The sequence below is a fragment of the Macaca thibetana genome, chromosome 5 (assembly GCF_024542745.1).
Source record: "Macaca thibetana thibetana isolate TM-01 chromosome 5, ASM2454274v1, whole genome shotgun sequence".
In the NCBI taxonomy this organism is placed as follows: Eukaryota; Metazoa; Chordata; class Mammalia; order Primates; family Cercopithecidae; genus Macaca; species Macaca thibetana.
The window spans coordinates 20,335,618-20,362,074 of NC_065582.1; the positions used below are offsets into that span (position 1 = coordinate 20,335,618).

Sequence of the window (26,457 nt, forward strand, 5' to 3'; positions counted from 1 at the left end):
CATTAAATGGTAGCAGTGTTTGTTAACTTCATTTAAGAATTTCTTATAAAAACTCTACCAAAGATTTGCAATGTAACCATTCTATACTTTCTAAACTGGCTTAAGAATATATGTTGTCAAATTTGACTTTAGTGTCAAATGTCTCACTCATTAGAATACTACCAATGTTACTGGAAAATGCCAGATAAAACAATAAAACTAAAATCAACTTGTCATCTACTGAAGACAATATGCGCAAATATAACCTTTGAAACTGTAGCGAAGCCAAATTCTTCTGAGAATACTTTTCTTGGAGCTATACCACAACTTTATACTGTTGGAAATTTTTCTGTGCTTATAAATCTACATACGAGAATACCATGTTTCCTAAAACACCTTTCTTGGATTTATTAATGTTTTCTACGAGCAGTTAACATCAAAGAGCTTCATTATTCTTATTCACAGAAAGAACCAACGCCAACTGTTTTATCAGCACTCAGACTTTACCTTTAGCAACAATTCCACCACTCATTGTTTTTTTTGTTTGTTTGTTTGATTGATAGGGTCTCACTCTGTCACCCAGGCTGGATGGAGTCCAGTGGCATGATCATGGCTCACTGCAGCCTTAACTTCCCAGACTCCAGTAACTGTCACGTCGCAGCCTCCCAAGTAGCTGGGACTACAGCCGGGCACCACCATGCTCCAGCTAATTATTGTATTTTTTGTAGAGACAGGGCCTTGCCATGTTGCCCAGACCAGTCTCAAGCTCTTGGGCTCAAGCAATCTGCCCGCTTCGGCCTCCCAAAGTGCTGGGATTACAGGCATGAGCCACCGCGCCCAGCCTTCCACCACTAATTTTCAAAACATCATATTCACTACACATTAACAGATGTTTTATTTCTGTGAACTGAAAATACATTTGTGTATCTGATTATGATGCAACCATTAAAAATGATTTAAAATAAGCTCTTGCACCATAAGGCAGTGTTTCATATATTAAAAATCTTCTGCCTTATAAATGGCACTACCAACTGCATGTGCTAGAAATGCAGAACATTTGTCCTTATACTCCCTCATTCTACATCAAAACAATCAGTATAGCTGGCTGATTTTACTCCTAAATCTATTTTGAATCTCTCTACTCTCTATCACTACCTATAGCCCTAGACACTATAATTTCTTTTCTGAACTATGATATTTACCTCCACACACTCACCACCTAACAATCCATTTGCCCACATGGCCTCTGAATGATCTTTTAAAATTACAAGGATCTTATGACTCCCTTGATTCAAAAATCTTCAGTGGTTTCCCACCACTCTTGGGGAAAAGTGCCAAAAACTTTACATGTATTATTTAGACCTTGCTTAACTACCTCTTCAGCCTCAGTCCCTCCCTTTCTAGTTATCATTCTCTACACTCCAACCATTTTACCTCTAACGCTCCAAGCTCCTTCCCTCTTCCTGCAACTGCACCTGTACAAGCTCCTAGCACCTCCAATGCCCTGCTTCCTTCTTTCACATGCCTAACTTGCATTCATTTTTCAGTCATCCTCTTAAATAATATATATTCAATTTTGATTTCCCCACATGTTCTCAGAGTCATCCTTTTTTTTTTTTTTAAGATATTCTCATTTTATCACCCAGGCTGGAATGCAGTGGCACCATCTCAGCTTATTGCAACCTCTGCCTCCTGGATTCAAGCGATTCTTGTGCCTCAGCCTCCCGAGTAACTGGGATTACAGGCGTGTACCACCACACCTGGCTAGTTCTTGTATTTTTAGTAGAGACAGGGTTTAGCCATGTTGCCTGGGCTGGTCTCAAACTCCTGGCTTCAAGTGATCCATCTGCCTCGGCCTCTCAAAGTGCTGGGATTATAGACATGAGCCACTGTGCCTGGCTGACATTCATACTTCTTTACAGCCCTTACCATGTCACAGTTGTACCTTTTATTGTGAGATTGTTTAATAGTACTCTCTATCACTAGAGTATAAGCTCCATAAGAGAAGGAGACATCATTCTTCTTCACTGCTCTATCCTTAGCACCTACCAAGATGTCTGGTCCACAAAGGAGTCTAATAATTATTTGCTGAATGAAATACACATAGAATTCAGTCTAGAAAAAAACATATTCCAATAATCAGTTATCTCTGGGTGGTAGGATTACAGGTAGTTTACATTTTCTACCTTATGTTTTTCATCATTTATATTTTCTACAATAAGCACATTTTGCTTTTATTACTTAAAAGTTAACTCTTTCCAACCCATTTTTAAAAATAAACTTCATTTTGGAATAATTTTAGATTTACAAAAGTTGCAAAGACAGTACAGAGATGTCCCAAAATACCTCTCATTCATAGTTTCCCCAATTGTTAACACATTACATTTCCATGATACATTTGTCAAAACTAAGAAACTGACATTTGTATATTATTATTAAGTAAACTCCAGACTTTACATAGATTTCAGCACCTTTTCCATGAGTGTCCTCTTTCTATTCCAGGTCCCAATATAGGATCCACACTGCATTTAGCTATCTTGTCTCCCTAAACTCCTTTGGTCTTAGTTTTTCAGTCTTTCCTAGTTTTCGTGATTTTGACTAGTCAGGCATCCTGTAAAATGTCATCCAGTCTAAGCTCATCAGTTGCTTTTCTTGTGATTAGACTAGGATTATGGGTCTTTGGAAAGACTATCACAAAGGTGACATGCTCTTCTTGTCACATATCAAGTGTACATGATATCTATGATATATCACTGGTGATATTAATGTTCACTATTTGGCTAAGATAGTGTTTTCCAGGTTTTTCCCTACTCTATTCTTTGGAAGTAAGTCAATAAGTCTAGCCCACCCTCAAGGGAGGTAGGAATTAAGCTTCTCCTCCATAGAATGGAATGGGTACATAAATTATTTGATGGGAGATTTGTCTCTTTTACCTCATATTTATTCAATCCTTTATATCAACTTATATCCTTTATATCATATATATAGGATTATTTTATACTTTGAGTTATAATTCATGCTACATTATTTTTGTTGCTCAAATTATTCCAGCTTTGACACTTGGGAGCTTTTTCAGGTAACTTCCTGTGTTCCTTTGATGTGCCCCCATTCTTTTGTTTTATGAGTACTTCTTCACTCCTGGTACTACAAGACACTCTGGCCCCATTTTATATTTCTACTCTCTCAGTCCTAGACTCTGCCATTCCTCCTAGGCAATCCAAGTCATTACTAAGATCTAAAGTTAACCATTCAAGATTTTTTTTTTTAATTGAGATGGGGTCTTGCTCCGTCACCCAGGCTGGAGTGCAGTGGCAGATCTCAGCTAACCTTGACCTCCCCAGGCTCAAGTGATCTTCCCATCTCAGCCTCCTGCATATTGAGGACTACAGGCAAGCACCACTACATCCAGCTAATTTTTCTATTTTTTTGTAGAGACAGGGTTTCGCCATATTGCCCAGGCTGGTCTCGAATTCCTGGGATCAAGAGATACACCCACCTTAGCCTCCCAAAGTGTTGGCATTACAAGTGTGAGTCACCACATCCAGCCAACCATATAAGATTTTTATGAACCTGGGATAATCTATATGAATGTCATGATGTAGGTGATCTGTTTGATGGCTGCAGAAAGTATAGTAAGTTTAAACTTCGGGCACCCAGGCCAAAATTCTCATAAAGGACTCTCATTTTTAATATCATTTAATAACATCATTTCTTCTACCATATTCTTTTATTTTGTTTCCAAAACTAATCTGAGTCAAGTAGGTAGAACTGGTATGTTTCCCTTCATTTTTTAGATGAGAAAATCTAAAAGGGTGTGATAATACTGACTAATGTCAGGCAGGTAGCCATTTTCCTCTGTGGTTTTCTCCTGGCTTTCTATTCTATCCCCATTTCCTTCTGGATTGCACTACCATTTTGGTGGACCCTTATGCAATACAGTTTAACAATACAGATAAGTGGCTTATATCCTGCTACTCTACTGAATAACCCACCAGTTTAGTGTCCAGCTAAACCAAAACTTTATATAACTGTATTAGTTTAATAATTAAAAAGGTCTGGGTGCTGTGGCTCACGTCTGTAATCCCAGCATGTTGGGAGGCCGAGGGGCACAGATCACTTGAGGTCAAGAATTTGAGACCAGCCTGGCCAACATAGCTAAACCCATCTCTACTGAAAAAAAAAAAAGTATAAAAAATTAGCTGGGCACAGTGGCACATGCCTGTAATCCCAGCTACTCGGGAGGCTGAGGCATGAGAATCACTTCAACACTCCAACTGGGAGGCGGAGGTTGTAGTGAGCCAAAGTATCACCAGGGCACTCTAGCCTAAACAACAGAGCGAGACTCTGTCTCAAAAATAATAATTAAAAAGGAAAAAAGACTTCTAAAAGGTATAAAATATGAGCAGCAAATATGTTAAATAGATGACTTTTACAAAGAAGTAAACTCTTAACGAGCTCCTACCCTATGCATGCCAATGTATTAGACATTTGTAAGAAGGAAGGATAAAACAAACAGTATATATGGCTTCCCATTATATATGAATATCCCTTCCCCACAAAATTTGGAAATAGAAAAAAATAAGAATGCTCATCAAGAGTTGAACTATGTAATCAAAACATAATGGATCAGCTCTAAACAGAACTATGTACATAGGAAAATAAATTACAAACTAACAGAAATTACTAGGATAATTTTACTGAAAAAAAAAAGTGTTGCTCAATTTAGGAGGAGGGCAGGCTATAAACAAGTAAGACAAATACAGATAAAGTCAAGAATGCAAGCACAATAGAAGCAACACCCAGTTTACTACATACAAGGGGCCCTTAACTTTAACTGAGGAGTAAGGTAAGGCTTACTAAAGGGACTGAGGGCTAATTTAAGAAGCAAAGTGCAAGTAGTACTTTAGTACTACTTGGTACTGGAATACTATTAGTATCCTAGACAAAGGACCATGTATAAAGACCTGGAAAAATGACAGCCAGGCACAAGCTCAAAACTAACATTTGGGCAATAGTACAACAGAAGGCCCAATTACCATATAGACAAAATATTTAGTTACACATCAAGTTTAAACTGTTAATATGTTCTATCCTATATACAATATACCTCAGAATGACCTGGAAGTTTAAATTCAGTTTTATAATTCGGCAGCCAAATTGCTGACAATTTGGAAAATACTAAAAATATAAAGAAGAATTATAAATCTCCAAATTCCATCATGAAGAAAAAAGTAACATTATTTTGGTGTATTTTCCTCCAATGTTTTTTCTGTGTGTGTATATAATATTGAAGAGAACTGGGAAATCATATATGCAGATTTTACCCTTTTTATATAAACACTTCACTCTTAAAGTTTTTAATACAATATAACAAGTCACCTTATTCATGTACCCAGTGTGCATTTGGCAGCCAGCTTATGTTAGAATTCTCAAAGTGTGGTCAAGTATGGTCGAGAGACTCCAAAAATCTTTCTCAGGGGTCCATGAGGTTAAAAACACCACTTTCAATAATACTAAGCTATCCCTGTCAGTTTCCTACACACTGCCATAAACTTAGTTGCTTAAAACAACACAAATTTACTTTCTTATAGTTCTGGAGACCAGAAGTCTAAGATCAAGGTGTCAGCAGGGCAGTGTTCCTTTTGGAGGCTTCAGGGGAGAATCTGTTTCCTTGCCTTTTCTAGCTTCCAAAGGCCACTTTCATTCCTTGGATTATTCTCACATAACCTTCACAGAAAATTTCTCACGCCTTTTTCTCACTTCACTTCTTGTTTCCATTACCATGTCTGCTACCACTGACTCTGATCCTCCTGCCTCCCTCTTTTAAGGACCCTTGTGATTACATCAGAGATACCCAGATAATCCAGGATAATCACTCCATCTCTAGATATTTAATCACAAAGTCCATTTTATCATGTAAGGTAACATATTTACAGGCTTTAGGAATTCGGGTGTGGGGAAGGCCATTATTAAGCAGACCATAACATTATTTGTCTTGTTCATTGTATTGGCCTTTCATTTATAGTACAAAAGCAATAGTGAGGAAGACAGCCTGATATCTACCATAAATTAAAACAAACAGTGGCACCAAAATTTACTAGAAGGTGTTGTATTGGGCAGGCATGGTGGCTCACACCTGTAATCCCAACACTTTGGGAGGCTGAAGCAGGCAGATCACTTGAGATCAGGAGTTCAAGACTAGCCTGGCCAACATGGTGAAGCCCCATTTCTACTAAAAAGACAAAAATTAGTCAGGCGTGGTGGTGCACACCTGTAATCCCAGCTACTCGGGAGGCCAAAGCATGAGAATTGCTTGAACCAGGGAGGCGGAGGTTGCAGTGAGCCAAGATCATGCCACTGCACTCCGCCTGGGCAACAGAGCCAGACTCCGTCTCAAAAAAAAAAGAAAAAAAAGCAGTTGTTATATTTTTCACCACCATTAATTTGCAGAAAACAAAAGTCTGTTTCACTTCCAAATATTCTTGATAAAACGGTAAGTATTCATTTTACTAAATCACAACTCTTGAGTGTACATCTTTTTAATATTCTGTGTAACAAACTAGAAAGAATGAACAGAACACTTTCACTCATACTGTTGTACAATGGTTCCATCTTAGGGAAAAGCACGTGTCAGAATATTTGAGTTGTGAGCTAAACGTTTTTCATGGTACACCACTTTTTTTTGAAAGAAAAGCTGACACATCACTTTAGTTATTTAGGCTAAAGATTTTGCCAGATATTTTCTCAACCTGTCTCTTCAAGTAAAACAACTGACAGTATATTGTTGCCAATAAAAAAATTAGAACTCTCAAGCAAAAACCAAATTTTGGAAAACTTGTATTCATCACTGTGAGCCACAAAGCTTCCGAACACTTTGGAAGGCCGAGGTGGGAGGATCACTTTAGCCCAGGAGTTCGACATCAGCCTGGGCAACATAGTGAGATACCGCATCTTTACAAAAAAATTAAAAATTAGCTGGGTGTGTTGGTACATGCCTATAGTCCCAGCTACTTGGGAGGCTGAGGTGAGAGGATCACTTGAGTCCACGGAGGTCGAGGCTGCAGTGAGCCGTGATCATGCCACTGCACTCCAGCCTGGATGATAGAATGAGACCCTGAATTAAAAAAAAAAAAAAAAAATATTTTGAGGCCAGGCACAGTGGCGCACGCCTGTAATCCCAGCATTTTGGGAGGCCAAGGCGGGTGGATCACCCCTGAGGTCAGGAGTTTAAGACCAGCTTGACTAACATGGTGAAACCCCATCTCTACTAAATACAAAAAATTAGTCAGGCATGATGGCACATGCCTGTAATCCCAGCTACTTGGGAGACTGAGGCAGGAGAATCACTTGGAACCCAGGAGGCAGAGGTTGCAGTGAGCAGAGATCACGCCATTGCACTCCAGCTTGGGCAACCAGAACAAAAATCTGTCTCAAAAAAAAAAAAAAAAAAAATTGAATGAAGACTCCTGACTTTGCCCACGGGCACAGCCTTTACTTTTCATTAAGAGGACTTCTGGTGGCTTCTATTCAGTCTTACATTCAGCTGGGCTGTGTTCTATTGCTAAAGAAAAACTAGCTAAATGTAAATAATACACTCTTTTATAATATAGCTCTGTTATAATTCTAAAATCACTGTTATCTAATATATACCAAACCTCAGGAAAAATATACATTGATGACCTCCTGAAACTGTCTATACAGTCCATCTATTCAAAGATACTCTAAAATACACCTATGAATCCTGCCAGAACATCACAAATAATCAATGTTTATACTATACAATAATGGTGTCTTTGTGGAATCTTGTGATTCAAGTAGGAGATATTGAAGAATGTTAATAATAAAAGCCCCGTTAGGCCGGGCGCAGTGGCTCACACCTGTAATCCCAGCACTTTGAAAGGCCGAGGCAGGTAGATTGCTTGAGCCCAGGAGTTGGAGACCAGCCTGGGCAACAAGGAGAAACCCCGTCTCTACAAACAAAATACAAAACAATTAGCCAGTCGTGGTGGTGCACACCTGAAGTCCCAGCTACTCAGCAGGCTGAGGTGGGAGGACGGCTTGAGCCCAGGAGGGCAGAGGTTGCAATGAGCTGAGATCGTGCCACTGCGTATGACAGAGTCAGACCCCTGTCTGGAAAGAGAGCCTGGGCAACAGAGCCAGACCCCATCTCAAAACAAAAAACAAAAAACAAAAAAAGCCCTGTGAAACTTTACTGCTTACTCCAAACATATTCCTAAAAATCACTGTTTCATACACTAGATAGTAACCACTTCATAATGTCACTTGGAAATTTATCTTAATATTAGTAATAGGGTGTCGGCTGAATAATTGGTTAGGTTTTTGTTTTATAAACACTTTGAATCATTTAACTAAACAGGTTCTTTTATTTACTTGCTGCTACAAAGTTTAGAGGCAAATTTGTAGTCTCCCCTTAAAATGTATATTGGTAAATCAGGCGTGGTGGATCACGCTTATAATCCCACCACTCTGGGAGGCTGCGGCAGGAGGACGGCTTGAGGCCAGGAGTTTGAGACCAGCCTGGTCAACATAGTGAGATCCCATCTCTACAGAACATATTTTAAAGTTAAAAAATAATAATAAATTTAAAAATGTATATTGGTAACTTTTATTGGTCTCATATCTACATTTTAGATCACCTCAAGTTGTTTTCCCTTTGCTTCATCTGTGTCAAATATTTATGCAAATGATTGAATTCTGTTTATCCTTTTAAGTTGCTTTATATCCTTTTTTGGAATGAAGTAGATTACTAGGATATTTCTCACCATAAGTAAATTTGTATTATGGTTTTACCTAATGAGATCTAAAACCCTAGTTAATATGAATCCGCCTCTTAGAGACAGCTAGTTTCATGCTGATGCCATGTTTCTGCATTCACAGGAGGAAGGGCTGGACCCTGTATTTGTGTTATGTACCCTCACTCTAGGAGGTGTCTTGACACTAAGAGATGGCCACTCAGCTTCTGGCATTATCACTCTGCATCTACTTTGCCAAGCTTCTTCTTTTGAAATGTCTTGTGTAGGTAGTAGTTATGAATATACCACCCAGAAGAATATGAGATGAATAAACTTAGAAATATTTTGAATAAAGCTCAATCTAACAATAGATATTTGAATGAAAATACTGGAATCTCTTGTAATAGCTCAGAAGGTAGCTTAAGTTTTAGCAGGGTAGGATCACAACACCTTGACCAGGACAATCCACCTCTGAGCCTCATCTACTATGTGGTTTCGGAGTTCTGAAGCTCAGAATGTTACATATATGGGAAGCAGAATACAATAATCTATGGATTTCTCTGGATTCCATTCCCAGTCACCACATGCCCCAAGATTTCCAATAAATCAGAAAACCTCACATTTGCATTTTAGTATTTCCAAAGGTTTTATTATTATTATTATTTTTAGAGACCGGGTTTCACTATGTTGCCTAGGCCAGAGTGCAAGGGCTATTTACAGGTGCAATCATAGCACCCGACGGCCTTGAATACCTGGGCTCAAGCAATCCTCTTGCCTCAGCCTCCCAAGCAGCTGGGACTGCAGGCACCCAGCTTCCAAGGCTGTTTTTATTTTTAGTTTTTAAAGTTATGTATAGATAGCAAATAAAACACTTAGGAGTGAGCCCTCTCAACTCTTACTCCTCTCACATCTCCCTCTCAGTCTATACATAATCAGAAACCTGGGAGAGGCCCCGATGTTGTCAAGTAAACATCTCAGATGTGATAAAAAAGGATACAGGGGCCTAAATTTTAAACTTACTAGCATATTCACGTTATCAACATAAATTAACTACTGAAAGTTAATTTGCTTAAACATGTGGCTGATTACAGTTTTTACCCCATAATTCAATCTCAATAACTTCTCTTACTTCAAGTGAAGATAGTACTATTATAAGAATAATTGTAAAGCTGCACTCATGAACAGTCATGTGCTCCATTTTCAGTGAGTCAAGAGCCATATGGTTCTCTTTAATGAATACAACGCTGGCAACAAAATCTTGGCTCTCCTTTCCTGTTACTTGCGATAAAAAATTTTTGCATTTTCCATGGAATCTGAATTACTGACCAAACTGACTCATTCAAATTAGATATACCTAATATAAACACATTTCAGGCCTAATTTTTCAGCTTTCTGCTAGCTTAAATTTCTGACTGATACCACTAGTCATCATTATTCGGAATAACTTCTATTTTTTAATCACAGTGTACTCTAGATTGTTTAGCACTCACTCTGAGCAGACTGATTACATTTTTGAGATTATTAAGTACACAGTTACTTTCAAAGCAAGAGCTATGCAACAGATATCTACTGAAGTCAGCAGATTCCAAAGCAGTTTATCTCTGACAAGCTAAATCCTAATCCAGATGTCATATTTGAGTTCTAGAGCTACAGCTTTTCATTAATACTAGTAGAAATGTTACTGACATCTCATTTGAACATGAACATAAAAGAATGCTGCTTATGTTGGGGGTACAGAGTCTAACATATCTTTTTCCTCTGATACCTGCTTTAACCCATAGTGGGAGACCTAATGTGAGGCTCAAACTTCTTCCAAGACAATCCCCTTCCTGCTACTGTTAACAGGAGAATATCAGCTATGTTGAAAGAAAGAATATTCACTGAATATCAGCTATGTTGAAAGAAAGAATATTCACTGTCTTCAAAAAGGACACGCACAGTTTCACATATATAATACTTATCCCTATTGCTGGATGTTCATGCATTATCTTCCCTCTACAACAACCTTCCCAATTCTAAAGGGATATCAAAATGATATCTTTATTTGGTGAGATGTAACATTTGGAATCTGTACCACCGAATTTAAAACTCACACAGTTATTTTTGACTGTTACTCCACAACTTACACCTTCAACTACACTAACTTTGAGGACAGAATCTTTATATAAACTACCAATACACTGGGTACAGTGGCTCATGCCTGTAATCCCAGCACTTTGGGAGGCCAAGGCAAGAGGATCATTCGAGCCTAAAAGTTCAAAACCAGCCTGGGCAACATAGTGAGACCCCATCGCTACAAAAAATTTTAAAAATTAGCTGGGTCTGGTGGTGTGCAACTGTGGTCCTACTCAGAAGGCTGAGGCGCAAGTATCTCTTGAGCCCAGGAGGTAAAGGCTGTAGTTAGCCATCATCGTGCCACCGCACTCCAGACTAGGCAAAAGGGCGAGACTGTCTCCAAAACAAGAAAAGAAAACACCAATGGCTGCCTACGCTATAATCATTCCAACTTTATACTTGCTAATTGGGCCTTCCTCTTATTTGCATGTTAAAGTGCCTAATTTCAGAGAAGGAATCATAATTGTCCTAACCAATCAGTAATCTCATTCCCCTTAGCCAGTTATCGATCTTGGGGTGGGCACGTGACCCAATTATGGCTGGTGACACAAAAGGAAGTCTATTGATAAGGTTCTAGAAAAATTATCCTCCCTGATAAAAGAGCAATATAAGTAGATCCTTTTTGTGCCCTTGCCCCATCCTTACTGCTTGGCACTCTCTCCTATTGAATACCATGAGTAAAGACATCACCAGCACTTGACGGCAATGGGAAGATGGAAGAAGTCAGCTCATCCTATGTCTTCCTACTTCCTGGAGTTAATTTTCTGCCTCACATAAACCGCTAAAGAGCTATTTAAACACAGAAAAAATGGGTATGCTATTAATTTCACCTAATGTTTCAAATGATGAATATATGTATTTTTCTTGTTTATAATTTTGTCATTAAAATTAGAAAAAAAAAATCTGTGATGAAGAAAGCAAATGACCAATAACAGCAAAATACTGTATTTTAAACCAGTAAATATCCAAGGGAGCTAGAACTTGAAGTGTCAATATTCTGAAAAGAAGTGAAACAAAAGAAGGTAAAACCCAATAGTCTCAACCATTTTTATTCTTGAGCTATTTCCTGTTGAGAAAATGGTGAGGAAGCAGAAAGGGGTAAAAAGTACAGGTAAAGTATTCTGAAGTCCCCGCATTTTCCATAAAGTGGTAAAAGTACTAATGCCTAGAACTAATAAATCAAGGATACATGTAATAATCTCTAGGGTAGCCTACTGAACAAAAAATAAGATATAACAAGGTATTGAAGGTAATAGAAATAACGAGAGAGGAAAGAACAGACGTGACAAACAGAAAACAAATAGAGCATGGTCTGAAACCAAACATATTGGTGATTATGTTAAATGCAAACAGACGATAAACCAATAAAAGACAAAAGCAAATTTAAAAAACAAAACTCATATATATGCTGGGCATTGGCATATGGATAAAATAAGACAAATATTTCAATGTAACACAGTAGAAAATGTAGAAAAAGATCTACAAAAATATAGTCACTTGATACATGACAAAGATGTCACTGTAGTACATTGAAAAAAGGAAAGTTTTTTCCAATAAATGGTGCGGGGCCAACCAGTTTTTCATATGGGAAAAAAATGAATCTGAACTCTTAACCCACATCATATTTAAAAAATTAACTGCAGGTAGATAAATATAAATGTGAATGACACAAAAATAAAACTTCCAGAACAAAACAGGAGAATATCTTTGTGACGTTGAGGTATGGGAAGACTTGTTAAACAAAACACAAAAAAACACTAAGAAGAAAGGAAAAGAAAAAAGTTTTTTTTGTTGTTGTTGGTGGTGGTGTTTGTTTGTTTTTTGAGATGGGGTTTTGCTCTGGTGCCTAGCAGGAGTGCAGTGGTGCAATCAAAGCTAATTTTTTTTTCTTTTGCATTTTTATTGTAGAGACAGAGTCTCGCGTTGTTGCCCAGGTTGGTCTCAAACTCCTGGCCTCAAGCAATCCTCCTGCCTCAGCCTTCCAAAGTGCTGGGATTGCAGGCATACGCGACTGAGACCGGCTTAGAATAAAGAAAAGTATTAGCTGGATTTCATTAGAATTGATGATATCTTCACCATAAGATTCCTTTAAGAGAGTAAAAAAACATACGACAGAATGAGAGAGATAACAGCAGTACTGAACATGTAGCTGAAAAAGGATTCATAATCAGAATGCATCATGAACTCCCATAAAACAGGGAAAAGGACTGAATAGGTGCTTTAAAAGAGGCAGTCTAAAAAGCCGATAAACACACAAAAAGGCATTGAAACTCATAAATCATCAAGCAAACATAAATGGAACCAAAATGAGAGACTACTGCAACCACACTAGAATAGTCAAATTTTTAAAAACTGGTATCATGTATAGGTGAAGATGTGGAGTAACTAGAACTCTCACACATTGCTAGTAGAAATGTACATGCTATATCCACTTTGGTAATATCTTTGAATAGGGTAATTGACAAATAAAAAAAAGAAAAGGAAGTCTCTCTGACAGTATCTGATAACACTGAGATATACATATTCTATGATCCAAGCATTCCATTCTGTGATATATATCATACAGAACTGTGTACACACACATGAAACACATGCACATGAAAATTCACAGTGGCACTGTTAGCAATAGCCAAAATCTGGAAAAAAAAAAAAAAAAAAAAAAAAAAAAACAAATAATGAAATATCAATGTAGAATAACTAAATAAATTGAAGTGTGTTTACACAATAGGACATTACACCAACAATGAAAATAAGTTAACTATTGCTATACACAACAATATAGACAATTTCAAAACGTAAGTAAAAGCCACAGACATGAAAGAGTATACAGTATGAATTCCATGTATATAAAGTTTAAATGCTTACAAAACTAATCTAGATAGAAATAAAAATAATATTGAAACTGAAGGTGGAACAAGGATGGATTCTGAAACTACTGGTAATGTTTTATTTCTTGATTGAGGAGTTATATAATAAATGTTCACTTTGCAGAAATTCATCAATTTCCACACTATGATTTGATGATGTACACTTCTCTGTATTACATTATATTTAAAAGCTTACCCTTAAATGTAGTGGCTTCTTTTGGGGTGATGAGAATGTTCGGAACTAGACAGAAATGGTAGTTGCACAACATTGTGAATGTGCTAAATGCCACTCAATTATACACTTTACAATGGTTAAGTTTATGTTATGTAAATTTGACCTCAAATTTTTTAAGTTTCTGAAAACTTCAACCTCAATAAAAGTGTACATATTATTAGTGGATATTCACGAATACAAACATTAGGCTGTCATGCTGCACTTACCAACTGCAGTGTCACCATCTAATAAGTTGTCATCTTCAGATGTTTGAAAGTCCATAATCACACCTGCTCCATCTAAAAGTTCCTCATCACTGCTTGCACTTGTTATACTGTTGTAGCTGTTTCTATAGTAGCCTCTATGGAACAGCTGCTCAGACTCCATTTAGCTGTCTGATTATCTGTTGGGGGAAAAAAGGGGGAAAAGTCTTAACGTTTTTCAAACATACAATAAAAATCATTCAGTTTAACATCACAAAAGGAAAGTTACGATCTATGTGCTAAAAAAATTAAATGCATTCACTGTAACAATAGTTACCTTTATTAAATATTTTGGGGTGAGGTAATAATTTTATTCTCATTACACAGCTGTAAGAATGAAGATTAGATCTTCAGGTAGATCTCCAATTGTTAAGTTGAAAAATGTAAAGTATATTTACATTTTTGCTTGTGTATGTATAGATTGTCTCAGGAGAGATTTCCAAGTAAGTTGCCCACAGGGTAGGGAACAAGACGGCTGAAGTACCAGGTTTGAAAAACAGACTGCCCCTTTTGAAGATTTTATCAGGTGTAAGTACAACCTGATTTTAAAAATAAACATATTTATTTCATCCTCCTTTCATCATTTTAATATTTAAATCTTCAGAGCCTATGGTCAAACATTAGCCACTGATAAAACAGTAACAGGCAACAAACCAAAAAAGGGTATGTTTTCATTGTTCTTACTCTCAATATTCTTAAATCTATATTACTCCTAACTAGTTTGAGTTTTAAATACATTCACTTACTTACTCAACACCAAAATAAGAGTTCAACGTAAGTATGGGGACATTAGCAATAGACTTTTAAGCTGCATGTGTGGGACTTGAAAGATGCAGTCATAAAAGCAGTCAAACCAGTAAGCCTTGTAAAACAAGACTTATCAGATATGGCCTAGTAAGTACACACAGAAAATGATAGATGAAGACTAAAGTAAGCACAGTTCAATTCCAGTGCTGAATTCTAGTAGTGAATTCTAATACTGAAGACTTGGGAGTGTTTTAAGACAATGTCTTATACTCAGTAAATTTTCCTTCTGCAACTGGAAAAATAACCTCAAAGAGCTTTAATCACAAAAAGGTATTTATGAAGTTTTAGAAAACTAGACTATTACTGACAATAAATATCTTTTAAACAGATTATATAAATTTCCTCACTTAAAGTATCACTTTGAAAAAGGTGAAGTTTTGAGAGCTCCAACTTGAGAGCATGCCTCTCTCTACTCTCCACATCTGGCATAATGACCGGCACAGTGTGAGAACAACAAATGTCAAACCATTCAATTCATGATGTCAAAAAGAGAAATATATTCAGTTTTCAATTTAAAAAAATCCTGTCTCCAAGAGTATTAAACTGTTCTTAGGGGAATAACCAAAACTAGCAAATAAATTAAAAAAGAAAAATGTAAATACCTGCTGCTTTGCAACTTTATGAATGTTTTATAGTTACTGCTACCAAAGACGGCATATTATACTGAGATTTGTTAGAGAATATTAATTAAAACAAAAGGAAAGTATGAAAGTAGCTGTTCATACTAAGAAATCTGCAGTTCCACAGAGGCAAACAAATTAAATATTATGTGGCTTTTGAGAAAATAACCAAAAGGCTTTTAAAAACATAAACATTAATAGTTTAAGAATCATTTAATTTTGATGTAGCAAAGCATGTATGCTAAGATTTTGTGAAGAACGCAGACACTGTGTTTTTGTTTCTTTACAGAATAGAAGGGCTTAATACATGTGATAACATTTAGTGAACATTAGCTAGAGGCTACACAGCACTGAGAAATCTCTCTAAAATCATTAAACCTTTTTATGTGTTAAGACTTCAATCAGCAAATTCCAATATATCTCCTTCATTTTATCCCTAAAAATCTCTCAAAAATCCTAAGTGGTAACAGGAAATTTTAACTATTTCTGTCAAAAAAAATTAATTTCATAACACCTTTGAGACACCTAGCTTGGAGATCATTCTTTATAACATGAGCACACAACTCTGCTCCAAATAAACCAATTAAACTCAGACCTGCATGGGTTTCATTTCTATAAATGTGATAACTTAAGATTAAAAAAAAACAAAAACCTATTCCGCTAATTAACCCAGAAACCTATAGAGCTGTGCTGACTGATGCAGCAGCCAGCAGCTACATATAGCTGTTGAGCCATTGAAACATGGCTGGTCTAAACTGAAATGTGCTCTAAATGTAAAATACCTACTAGATTTCCAAGACTCAGTATTTAAAAAGGATGTCAAATATTTGACTAGAAATTTTATACAGATTACATGTTGAAATATTTTAGATCTACTGGGTTAAATAAAATATATTTAAAATGAATCTCACCACTTTCTTTTTACCTTTTTAATGTGGCTACTAAAAAATTAAAAATTACCTACGTGGCTTGCATTTGCGGCACTAACACTTTTATTGAACAGCACCGCTATAAAATATTCAAATTTCTATAGCAGCGTAAAGGACATATAACAAAAAAAATCTGAACACCAGTGTTGAATATTTTTAGGTTCTAAACCCAATTTCCAGGTTTGGGCACAAAAGGCTATTTAGACTCTAACACAGCAGCCGAAATTTTACATATTTAAACAAATAATAATGCAAAGTCACCTTTTCCGTTTTAACTGCCAAAAAAAAAATCATTTTAAAACATTGTAATAGAAGTGCAGTAGCTTGTAAATATGTTCTTACGAAATTATAAAAATTAGACATAAGCTGGGTGTGGTGGCGCATGCCTATAGTTCCAGCACTTTAGAAGGCTGAGGCAGGTGGATCGCTCGAGGTCAAGAGCTCAAGACCCACCTGGCCATGATGGTGAACCCCACCTCTATTAAAAATAAAAAATTAACCGGTCGTGATGGCAGCCGCCTGTAACCCCAGCTACTAAGGAGGCTGAGGCATGAAAATCACTTGAGCCAGGGAGGCGGCGGTTGCAGTGAGCTGACATTGTGCCCCTGCGCTCCAGCCTGGGCAACAGAGTGAAACTGTCTCAAACAAACAACAACAACAACAACAACAATAATAATTAGAGATAACCTATGAAAACTGCCAGGAATAAGGCCTTGTTTACCTAATAAATTCCTATACTATCTACGTGCAATTATCTTGCTTCCTTCGAATCTGATGACACTGCAACCAGCAGTTTTTTTTCCCAAAAAGTAAGTTTGATCATAATCTCTCTCCACTCCATGGTAACATCTTTCAATAATTTTCTACTACCCTTAAGAGACAAACTCTTTAATATAGCAGAAAAAGTTCTATGCAGCCCAGCCCCTGCTAGTTCCCCAGCTTCTTTTAATAATAGCCGTTCTGACTGGTGTGAGATGGTGTCTCATTGTGGTTTTGATTTTTATTTCTCTAATGATTAGTGATGTTGAGCATCTTTTCATATACTTATTGGCCAGTTGTATATCTTACTTTGAGAAGTATATACTTCCTGGAGTACTCTAGACTCACTGATCTTCTTTCAGTCTCTCAGCCCTACCAAGCTCTTTCCTGACTCCTACCCCAAGGCCTTTGTTGCTCCCTCTGCCTGGATCATACCCTCTCCTCATCACCAACTTACTCTCTCAATATTTTGTTGAAGATCTTTACATCTATGTTCATCAGGGATATTGACCTGTAGTTTCCCTTTTTTGTTGTGTCTTTGCCAGGTTTGGTATCAGGGTGAAGCTGGAATGAGTTAAGGAGGAGTCCCTCCTCATTTTTTGGAGTCGTTTCAGTAGAATTGGTACAGGCTTTATTTGTACATCTGATAGAATTCAGCTATGAACACATCTGGTCCAGGGCTTTTCTGGTTGGTAGGTATTTTTATTACCGATTCCATTTTGGAACTCGATATTGGTCTGTTCAGGATTTCAATTTCATCCTGATTTAATTTTGGGAGGTTGTTTGTTTCCAGAATTTATCCATTTCCTCTGGATTTTCTAGTTCATGTTTACAGAGGTGTTCATAATAGCCTCTGGGGATCTTTTGTATTTCCATGGGATTGGTTGTAATGGCACCTTTGTTGTTTCTCATTGTGTGGTGATTTGGATCTTCTCTCTTTCTCTTTGTTAATCTAGCTAACATCTGACAAAGGTATAATATCCACAATCTACAAGAAGCAAACAACTCAACAAGCAAAAAACAAACAACATCATTAAAAAGTGGGCAAGGACATGAACAGATACTTCTCAAAATAAGATATACAACTGGCCAACAAGCGTATCTAATCATTAGAGAAATGGAAATCAAAACCACAATGAGACACCATCTCACACCAGTCAGAATGGTTATTATTAAAAAGCCAAAAACAACAGATGCTGGCAAGGCTATGGAATGCTTATACACTGTCAGTGGGAATGTAAATTAGCTCAGCTCCTGTGGAAAGCAGTTTGGAGATTTATCAAAGAACTTAAAACAGGAATACCATTTGACCCAGCAATGCCATTACTGGGTATATATCCAAAAGAAAATAAATTGTTATCCATAAAAGATAGATGTGCTTATATGTTCATCACAGTACTACTCACAATACAAAAACATCGAATCAACCTAGGTGCTCATCAACAGTGGACCGGATAAAGAAAGTATGGTACAGGCTGGGTGCGGTGGCTCACGCCTGTAATCCCAACACTTTGGGAGGCCGGAGGCAGGCGAATCACCTGAGGTCAGAAGTTCAAGACCAACCTGGCCAACATGGTAAAACCCTGTCTCTACTAAAAATACAAAAATTAGCCAGGCGTGGTGGCAGGCACCTGTAATTCCAGCTACTCAGGAGGCTGAGACAGGAGAATTGCTTGAACCTGGAAGGCAGAGTTTGCAGTGAGCCAAGACCAAGGCCACTGCACTCCAACCTGGACGACAGAACAAGACTCTGTCTCAAAAAAAAAAAAAAAAAAGGAAAAGAAAACAAAAGAAAAGAAAAGATAGTACATATATACCATGGAACACAACACAGCCATAAAAAGAATAAAATCACACCCTTTGCAGCAACGGGGATGCTGCTGCAGGTCATTATCCTAAGTGAATTAACCCAGTAACAGAAAACCAAATACTGCATGTTCTCATTTTACGTGGGAGCTAAACACTGGCTACTCACAGACATATAGATGGCAACAATAGTCACGGAGGACTACTAGAGCGGGAAATGTAGGAAGGAAGCAAGGGCTGAAAACCTGTTGAGTACTATACCCACTTCCTGGGTAATGGGTACGACTGTACCCCAAACCTCAGCATCATGCTATATACCCATGTAATAAACCTGCACATCTAAAATTAAAGTTGAAATTATAAAAATAAAAAAGAATTAACTCTCCTCATTTTTCAGGTCTTGTATCAAGTATCCCTTTATTTAACAAACTCCTAACCAGAGCTTACTATATGCTAGGCAGTATCTTAAGCCCTTTACAAATTCATTCATTTAATATTTATATTAAATATATGACAACCTTAAAGTATAAATGCTATTATTCTCCCCACTAAAAATGAGGGACTGAGGCACAAAGCATGTAAATAACTTGACCAAAGTCATGCAGTTAGTAAGGAAAGTCTCCCTGACCACTTACTATCTGGATCAAATTTTCTCATGATTAGTTCTTATAGCTTTCTTTTACAGCACTTACCACAGCTGAATATTAAATTTATTTCTGTGATTATTTAATATTTGTCTTCCATTGTAGAACGTGTCATGAGGTCTGATACTCAATTTTTGCTCAACATTGCATACTCAATGGTTAGCAAAATACGTCACATTAGACCAGGCGCGGTGGCTCACAGCTGTAATCCCAGCACTTTGAGAGGCCTAGGAGAGCAGATCACCTGAGGTCAGGAGTTCAAGACCAGCGTGGCCAACATGATGAAACCCCGTCTCTACTAAAAATACAAAAATTAGCTGGGCGTGGTGGCGCATGCCTGTAATCCCAGCTACTCGGGAGGCCGAGGCAGAAGAATCACTTGAGCCCAAGAGGCACAGGTTGCAGTAAGCTGAGATCACATCACTCACTGCACTCCAGCCTGGGCAACTGAGCAAGATCTACCTCAAAAAAAAAGAAAATGTGTCACAATAGGTGCTCGATTTTTTTAATTAAATTTTTATTTTGAGATAATTGTGGTTCCACATGTAGTTACAATAAATATTACAGAAAAAAAATCCCATATATCCTTTACCCAGTTTCCATGAATGGGAACATCTCACAGAACTAGAATACAATATCACAATCAAGATACCGACATTGATACAGTCAAGATACAGAATATTCCATCACCAAAAGTATCTCTCATGTTGCCCTTTTGTAGCCATCCCTCCCTAACCCCTAGCAACCCATAGTCTGTTTTCTACTTCAATAATTTTGCCATTTCAAGAATGTTATATAAATGATATGATACGGGGATTAACTCTTTGTTCTCAGCACCATTTTCTGGAGATTCGTCCAGAGTGTTAAATGTGTCAACAGTTCCTTCCTTTTTATCATAGTAGTCTATGATAACAGATGTGCCACAGTTTGTTTAACCATTCACCCACTGAAGAACATTTGGCCTGTTTCTACGTTTTGGTGACTATGAATAAAGTTGCTACAAACACACATGTACAGGTTTTCATAAAATGAACAGCCTTCATTTCTTTGGGCTAAATGTCAAAGAGTACAATAGTTGGATCATACAGTAGTCACGTATTTGGTTTTTAAAGAAACTGTCAAATTGTTTTCCAGAGTGGCTGTACCATTGTACATTTCTACCAACAATGTATGAGTTTCTTGACATCGTTGCCAGCATTTGGTGTTGTCAGTGTTTTTATTTTAGCTATTCTGATAGATGTATGGTAGTATCTTGTTGCTTTAATTTGCATCTCCCTAATGGGTAATGATGCTGAACATTTTTTATGTTCTCGTTTGCTATATGTGTAATCCTCTTCAGTGAAATGACTATGTCTTTTGTCCATTTTCTAACTGGACTGCTTTCATACTGTTGAGTTTTAAGAGTTCTTTATATATTACAGATACTAGTTATTTGTCAGTTGTGTTGTCTGCAAATATTTTCTCCCCTCTGTAGTTTATCTTTTCATCTTTTTAACAGGGTCTGTAACAGAGCAAAAATATTTAATTTTCATGAAGTTTAACTTATCAATTTTTTCCTTTAAGAAGTATTCTTTTGGTGGCAAGTCAAAGAAATATACACCTAACCCTACCTCCCCAAAATTTTCTTCTACTTTTCCCTAAAGTTTTATAGTTTAATATTTTTATATTTCAGTCTGTGATCCATTTTAATTTGTGTATGCATAGGGTATGAGACATAGGTTGAGATTCCTTTATGGGGGGGGCGGGGATGGGACAGTGTATGGATGTCTAACTGCTCCAGTACCAACTGCTGAAAAAGTTATCTACCTCTGTTGAGTTATTTTGTGCTTTTGACAAAAATTAGGCATATTTATGTGGATCTATTTCAGAGTTCTCTGTTCTGTCCCACTGATCTGCATCTATATCTATGCCTGTACCACACAGTCTTGATTGCTATAACTACATAATAAGTTTTGAAACTGGGTAGATTGATTTTTCACACCTTATTCTTCTTTTTCATTGCCTTTTCATGTAAATTTTAGAATAATCTTGTTCATATCTAAAAAAACTCTTGTTGGGTTAATTATATGAATAAATAACAAGTGCGTAAGAAATAAATGGTACATGTCTTCCTCGATGTTGTAAAAGAGCAAAAATTCAACAAGACCTGAACTAAATAAATATTTGCCCCAAAAGTACTTGTCCTCCTACTTTTCCTATCTCAGTTTACAGGATCACCATTTATCTAGTATCCAAAGCTAGTTTTCGAGTCATCTATTAATTTATTTGATAATCATTTACTGCACACTTAGCATGTACCAGGCACAAAGCCAGGTGCTAGGGTAATGAATAAGATATGGTTCCTGTTCCTAAGGCAGTGAGGGTGAGGGACACAAACAAGAAGGACAGTATGGTATGATACACATCACAGGAGAGGTGTATACAATGTATTTGATAAACCTGAGCGAAGTAAGCAAGCTGGATGGCAAGAAGTCTGTGAGCACTTAATAGAGGGAATGTTTTAGCAAAATACTGAAGAATTAGGATAAATTAATTGGGCTAAACTATGAGGTAAAAAGTCAATACAGTCACACACAAAAAAAGTATATGCAACAGCACAAAAGCATCATAGTAAAACCTGCTTGGGTAGCTTATGTAAGAGGTAAAGGACTATAGAGTAGCTACAGAAGTAGACATAGGCCAGATCATGAAGGGGAGGGGCTCATGTGCCACACTAAGAAACTTACATACTCACCTATACACAGGGGAAACCATGAAGAACTTTAGAGAAACCACACGATCAGACATGAATTTTAGCAAGTCAACACTAGCAGCAGTGTGAAAGACAGATAAGAAGGGTAAGAGACTGAACGACTACAGATAGAGGGGCTGGAGATGAGACAAGACGTATGAACAATTCTAAACATAAGATAGGGCATAACTGAACTAAGAGTAATATGATATATATTGGTTTTCATCCACGGTTCCTGGTTTATAAGTCCCACAGCTCTCATTACATTTTTTTAATATTAAATTTAATTTTATATAAGTAGAGACAGGATTTCACTATGTTGGCCAGGCTGGTCTCGAACTCCTGGCCTCAAGTGATCCGTGCACCTCAGCCTCCCAAAGTGATGGGATTACAGAGGTGAGCCACTGTGCCTGGCCTTACTACAGTCTTTTGTTATAATGCTGGGGCATATTAAACCTCAGAAAGCAGAATCTCTTCTCTCTTGCTGACCTTTTCCTGCCCTGCTTTCCACCAAGCCAAGGCAGAACTCTAATCTTCCACAGCCTGTCTGACTGTGCGTCCTAAGACGTTCACTTTAGAAGGGAGCTTGCCCCAGACCCTGAAAGAAGGAATGCGGCACAGACAGGCAGAAGAACTTGAACACACAGGCCTTGCTGGGTTTCCCCACTGGGTCTATTAGTGCTGTTAGGTCATACCATTTTTGTCCAATCATATTTCTACACAGTTGTTGACTGTGCCTATGTAATGAAGCCTCCACAAAAACCCAAAAGGAGCGGATTCAGAGAGCTTCTGAATAGCTGAACACTTGGAGGCTCCTGGAAGCTAGCGCACCAAGGGAAGGCATGGAAGCTCCATGCTCTTCCCCCTATGTCCCCCTATGCATCTGTTCATCTGCATCCTTTGAATATCCTTTATAATAAACTGGTGAGTGTTTCTCTGAGTTCTGTGAGCTGCTCTAGCACATTAATTGAACCCAAAGATTTAAGGAGTGGGGGGGGTCATGGGATCCCTGATTTATAGCCAGTGTATCAGAAGCACAGGCAAAATCAAAATAACCTGGGGCTGTGATTAGCATTGGAAGTCGGGGAAGTCTTTTGGGACCTGCCCTCAACCTGTGGTATCTGACATTACCTCTAGGTACACAGTGTTGGAACTAGGGGGCACCCAGTTGGTATCTGCTACAGAACTTGACTGGTTGGCTGCTGTGGGAAGAGAAACCCCCACGCATGTGATCACAGAAGTCTTCTGTGTTAATTGTTGCTGTGTTGAGTGACAGCATAAGAAAATACTTTGGCTGTGATTTTACCCTGCTCACTAAGACACACCAATATTGGGAAGCAGAGAGAGTTTGAAGAAATATTTAAGAGGACCTGGTAATTAATAAGATACAGGGAATGGTAAAGAAGAATCTAAGATATCCACTAAGGTTCCAACTTGACTAACTGAAAACAGTTGGCAAAAACAAATTTCAGTCTCCTACAACTCACAGGACTCAAGACAACTCACAGGACTCAAGTTCTTTCCAACTTTAGGATTATACATCGAGGCTTTAGTTTCTATTCCAGGTCAGATCATAAAGAAGGTTACCTCCATTACACTGACCTGAGCCCCAAAACTGCAAACACTAAGCAATATACCACCAGAATTTGGGGAGGGGAGCAAAAATAGGAAAACCATGGAAATGAGTGGTGAAAGGATCCACAGCCTGAGATATGCACACTAATTTTTCATGGTTCCCAACAAAGTTTTGTCTCTCCCATAAAGGAGACTGACTGGGTACGGTTGAGGACCACATCTAAGTCCCAAAGGTGTGTCAGTCAACTCTCTGTTAAGCTAAAAAGAAAAGCAGATATAAACTGGGTGAAAGAAGAAAAAGACTGTCAATGTCAGCAACTAGAGAGATGGAACAAGTCTCAAGAGCAACGACGGCAGAGAGGTGAAAATCTGAGCTAGCCATTTGTGCGCAAGGAGCATTTTCATATAAATATTGTAAAAACTGTGCTAAGTACTAGTCACAGATTAAAATGTGAAAAGGGGCCAGGCACAGTGGCTCACGCATGTAATCTCAGCACTTTGGGAGGCCGAAGTGGGCAGATCGCCTTGGTCAGGAGTTCAAGACCAGTCTGGCCAACATGGTGAAACCCTGTCTCTAATAAAAGTACAAAAATTAGCCGGGCGTGGTAGCGGGCACCCGTAATCCCAGCTACTCAGGAGGCTGAGGCAGAAGAATAGCTTGAACCCAGGAGACAGAGGTTGCAGTGAGCCGAGATCGTGCTACTGCACTCCAGCCTGGGCGACAAGAGCAAGACTCCGTCTCAAAGAAAAGAAAAAAGAAATGTGAAAAGGAAATTCAAGATAACTTATTCATTTACTAATGTTTATAGAACAGCTAACAATATACCAGAAATTATAATAAATATGAACACAGTTTTTATTGTATTAATGCTATTATATTTGTATAGGCCCTACAGCTTTCAATAGATTTCAGCATAAATTACATTATACATTTTCCTCAAGAGGGATACTGTAATAGCTTTCTAAATATTAGTATATATTCCAGCCCAGTGCAGTGGCTCAAGCCCGTAATCCCAACACTTTGGGATGCCGAGGTGGGCAGATCACATGAGGTCAGGAGTTCGAGACCTGTCTGGCCAACAGGGTGAAACCCTGTCTCTACTAAAAATACAAAAATGGGCCGGGCATAGTGGCTCATGCCTGTAATCCCAGCACTTTGGGAGGCTGAGGCGGGTGGATCACCTGAGGTCAGGAGTTCAATACCAGCCTGGCCAACATGGTAAAACCTTGTCTCTGCTAAGACAAAAATTAGCCAGGAGTGGTGACACGTGCCTGTAATCCCAGCTACTCTGGAGACTGCGGCATGAGTATCGCATGAACCCAGGAGGCAGAGGTTGCAGTGAGCAGAGATTGCACCACTACACTTCAGCTGGGGTAACAGAGCAAGATTCTATCTCAAAAAAGAAGTCACTACTATACCACAGGATTTAGTGTGGTCTACTGATTATATTAGCACTGGGCAAGGTTCAATTTAAATCAAGTTCTCAAAGTACCCAAAGTAAAATCAACATACCTAATTTTTGCTATACTGACCTAATTTTAAACTGATTTTATAAGAATACTTTTCTTTCTTCCAATACAGTGATTCATCTTCTGCATTTATGGTAGATATTAGAGATATCTGAAAGGATCTATGATATATTAGGGTCACCGATTTCTATCAGAAAAGTAGGTAAAATTGTGAGTATTATTTCATTTTGGTAATATAAACAATTTAAAAATGTAAAAATTGTGTTTTATGTAGAGATATGTTTGAGCAAATCATTAAACCCACCTACTTCCATGAACCATATGAAGTATCACAATAAAAGACACATAACACAGTAAGACTTATTTTTTAAAAAGAAGGGCAAAAGAGCAGGATTAGATGGAGAAAAGGCTGAAGGCGTTTAATTAGACCTATACGGTTATTAAAACAGAAGGAATTTATTTTAATACAAATTATCAACACATACAAGAAATGACAATAATAAAACTAATTTCTCTCAAAATAATATTACTTGATAGTTTATCCTTACTGTTCATTCAATTACCTGCATGTCCAAATTGTTGTGCCTTTTCTTCAAAAAAGCAATAAATGAATAATTTGCTGAAGGAAATAGCTCTCTGAAGAAAATGTCTTAGACTTACAAAATCTTTTAGTGTCATTCAAAAGTTAAACGCTACTATTTGCAATAGCCAAGATATGGAAACAACCTAAGTGTCCATCAAGGGATGAATGGATAAAGAAAATGTGGTATATATACAGGATGGAATACTATACAGCCTTTAAAAGGAAGAAAATTATGTCATCTTCAAAAACCTGGATTAACCTGGAGGACATTATGCTAAGTGAAATAAACAAGACACACACACAAAAAAACAAATACTGCATGATCTCACATATGTGTAAAAC

At 37.6% G+C, this 26,457-nt stretch overlaps 1 protein-coding gene across 3 annotated transcripts in view; it reads right to left on the minus strand.

The window, feature by feature from the left end:
• CLCN3 (chloride voltage-gated channel 3) overlaps window positions 1-26,457 on the minus strand; it is a 109,446-nt gene that overhangs the window by 71,511 nt on the left and 11,478 nt on the right. For all 3 annotated transcript variants that reach the window (XM_050791730.1, XM_050791733.1, XM_050791729.1), the window contains exon 2: window positions 14,156-14,331. In XM_050791730.1, the coding sequence (XP_050647687.1) occupies window positions 14,156-14,315 (160 nt within the window). In that variant the 5' untranslated portion in view covers window positions 14,316-14,331. The remainder of the gene's footprint in view (window positions 1-14,155; window positions 14,332-26,457) is intronic.